The sequence below is a fragment of the Ptiloglossa arizonensis genome, chromosome 14 (genome assembly GCF_051014685.1).
Source record: "Ptiloglossa arizonensis isolate GNS036 chromosome 14, iyPtiAriz1_principal, whole genome shotgun sequence".
Lineage (NCBI taxonomy): Eukaryota > Metazoa > Arthropoda > Insecta > Hymenoptera > Colletidae > Ptiloglossa > Ptiloglossa arizonensis.
This window is the reverse complement of record NC_135061.1, coordinates 5,223,115-5,225,971: the sequence shown is the minus strand read 5'-3', so window position 1 is coordinate 5,225,971 and position 2,857 is coordinate 5,223,115. Positions and strand designations below refer to the sequence as shown.

Here is a 2,857-nt window from a genome sequence, read left to right as displayed (position 1 = left end):
GAACAACGTTTCGTATCGTTGGAATGACTCTGAGACCGTGGAATAACATTCAGAGATCATGGAATTCCGTCAATTTTCTCAACTTTCCATGATTTTTTCAATTTTGCAATTGGCGTTCGCGCGCGAACAACGTTTCGTATCGTTGGAATGGCTCTATGGCCCAATAACATTCAGAAGTCATAAATTCAGAGGTCATGGAATTCCGTAAATTTTCTCAACCCTCGATGATTTTCTCAATTTTCGATCGCGATTTTTTCATTCGCGCGAACGTGACCTTACACGGATACAGAAACTCTCGAAATATTCGAAACGAATCGTTGCTCGTAAGTGCACAATTTAGGAATTGCGAATAATCGAAACCTATCGATGCGAATATCGTTCGCTCCGACGTTTTCTTATACGGAATCGGAAGCAAGTAAGTTCGATTGGTAAAAAAAATTGATAAAATCCACGCTCGACGCTTCCATTAGAACGTTAACGCGTACGGACGGATTATCGAACGTTACAGTTAACGAGTGTCTTCTTTCTCGCGATCGGCAACAAGAATAGATATTGGTTAACGCGATGTTGCGCGCTTCGGAGAGAACGAAATGTTTACAAATCGAGACCGAATCTCCAATAGAGACCTGGCCTTCGCGGTAACGGTCTCGCGGGGAACTCGTGTCAGGGGATCTCGGTGTTCAACGTACCGTCCAAGACCATCCGAGCGACGTCGGTCTTACCCAAGCTCCCCTGGCCTTCCAGTAGCGCGTTGTTGTTGTTGTTGATGGTAGTGGTAGTGGTGGTAGCGGTGGAGGTGGTGGTGGTGGCTATGACGGTGGTGGTCTCCGGATGCTGCGTGGCCAGATGTTTCCTGAGCGCTGCCTGCCTGGTGAACTTGGCGTCGCACCTGGTGCAAGGTATCTCGATCCCGGTAGCGGATGACGCGTGATCCCCGTTGGCCAATCTGGGCTTGTGCCATCGTCTATGGGACGCCAGATTGGCCGGGCAGGAGAACCTCTTGTCGCATTCCGGGCATCTGTACTCGACGTGGGCTATCCTGGAGCACCTGTGCTGCGCCAATTGAAACGCGTCCTCGTGTAGCTGCCTGCAAAGTTTGCACTGATAGGGACCGAGCCGGTTCTCGATTTTAGCGAGTTCCGCGCGCGCCTCCTCGGTGACTTCAACGATGTTGAAGGCCGGATCGATGTCACCGGTGACCACGGCCTCGTCCGGGCCTAGAATCACGGTGCCCGATACCGGGCTGCTGGTGTCCTCGTCGAATTTCAGTCTTCTCGCGTGTTTCTTCTTCGGCCTCTGGAGCAGCTTCTCGCTACCGGAACCGGATCTGGACCCGCTGCTCGGCGCCGCGCTACCGATCGTCGATGCAGGGCTACCCTCGCCTTCCCTAATTTTCCTTCTGGGACATTGCGGCGGCGACGGTGTACTCGGTGGCGTCATGGGCGCGTGTTGCATCCCTTGGAGATGATGCTGCGGCGTCAGAAGCAACTGATGGTGGTAACCCGGCTCCGATTGGGAATGACCGGGACTGCTCAACAGAAGCTTCTCGGTGTGCGCGTAGTACGATTTAGACGAGATCTCGTTCACCGAACCGAACTGTGCCAGTCGTGTCGCTTCTTCGGGCGTGCATAACTTCTCGGGCGACTCCCGCGCCCGAACCACCTCCTTCTTCGAGAGCAACTCGTAACCGGAACAACGACTGTGCACCGAGGAGCTACGCGGAATCGTCTCGAACTCGTCCACCGCCAGAGAACCAGTCTCGTCGTTGTTCCTCCCGTAACCGGTGTTCTCCGATTCCTTCCGCGACTCGTCCGAAACACCTTGATTCTTCCTGGTCTCCGATCCGGCTCGATCATCGCTAGTCGGCGTGGTCGCCACGGGCGGTGGCTTCAACGACAAATCCAAAGGACACGGTGTCGACGGTCTGGACAGATCCCACGTTTGCAGAACATGGTGATCGGGAACCCTCGGATAACTCGAAGGACTCTCCATGGGAATGTGCCAAGTGGCGGCCGCCCCGTACGGATGTTGATGGATGTCGTCGCCATAGTAGCCCAGGTAGTTCAATCCGGAAGCCAGAAACGCCCGCGGCAAGGAACTGTGCAACATATTGACGACCGCCTTCGACCGGTACAAACTTCTATCCCCAGGATTCTTTTCAAACGGACCATACGTATACGTTCGGAATTTCGACGGTTTTCATGTTTTCTTTTCTGTTTTTTTTTTTTCTTTTTTTGTTTCTTTTATTTTTCTGTCTTTTTTTCTTTCGTTCCACGGTCTCGTCGAATATTCCCGCACAATCGACGCGTCCAGCGTTTCTACGCCGTCCGAACGACCTCCGTCACCGAGTCACCGGGACTCTCGATACCCTTCGAAGTCCCTTTCGTGGATGTTACGCACTATTCTCCTTCCTCGACGGCCGAACGCCGTTTGACGGGAGAACGTCTGCACCGCGCTGGTATATTCGAACGCTCCGCCCGGGAGCTGCTGGTTCTCTCGGCTCCCATTGGTCGACCGATCTCCAGCCCCCAACTCCCACCACGTCTCACGGCTGCCACCACTTTCCTCGAATTCTGGCGCGTGCCCGTGTAAACGCTCACCGCCCCGTCGACCGCGTAAGTAACTAACGGAACAGTAGGTGTACCTACGATACAGACGCTGCTGTGCAGCTACCGAAGGGAGGGCGTTTTGCGTTGCGCGTTCTCGACTCTTACAGCACAATTTCAAGGAGACGCGTTCTACCAACGACTTTCCATTCATCTTTTCCTCGAATACGGCCGCGCGTACGTCGGTCTCCAGAAGGACCTTTCCACGGTTAACCGTACACCGAGATTTTTTCCGCGACGTCTATAGGGCG

General features: G+C 53.8%; 1 protein-coding gene across 1 annotated transcript; it reads right to left on the bottom strand.

Moving 5' to 3' along the window:
- Positions 1-663: 663 nt before the first annotated feature.
- Positions 664-2,109, bottom strand: LOC143154317 (uncharacterized). The gene has a single exon (XM_076326318.1). The coding sequence runs from the start codon at positions 2,107-2,109 to the stop codon at positions 664-666; it is 1,446 nt and encodes a 481-aa protein (XP_076182433.1).
- Positions 2,110-2,857: the final 748 nt, after the last annotated feature.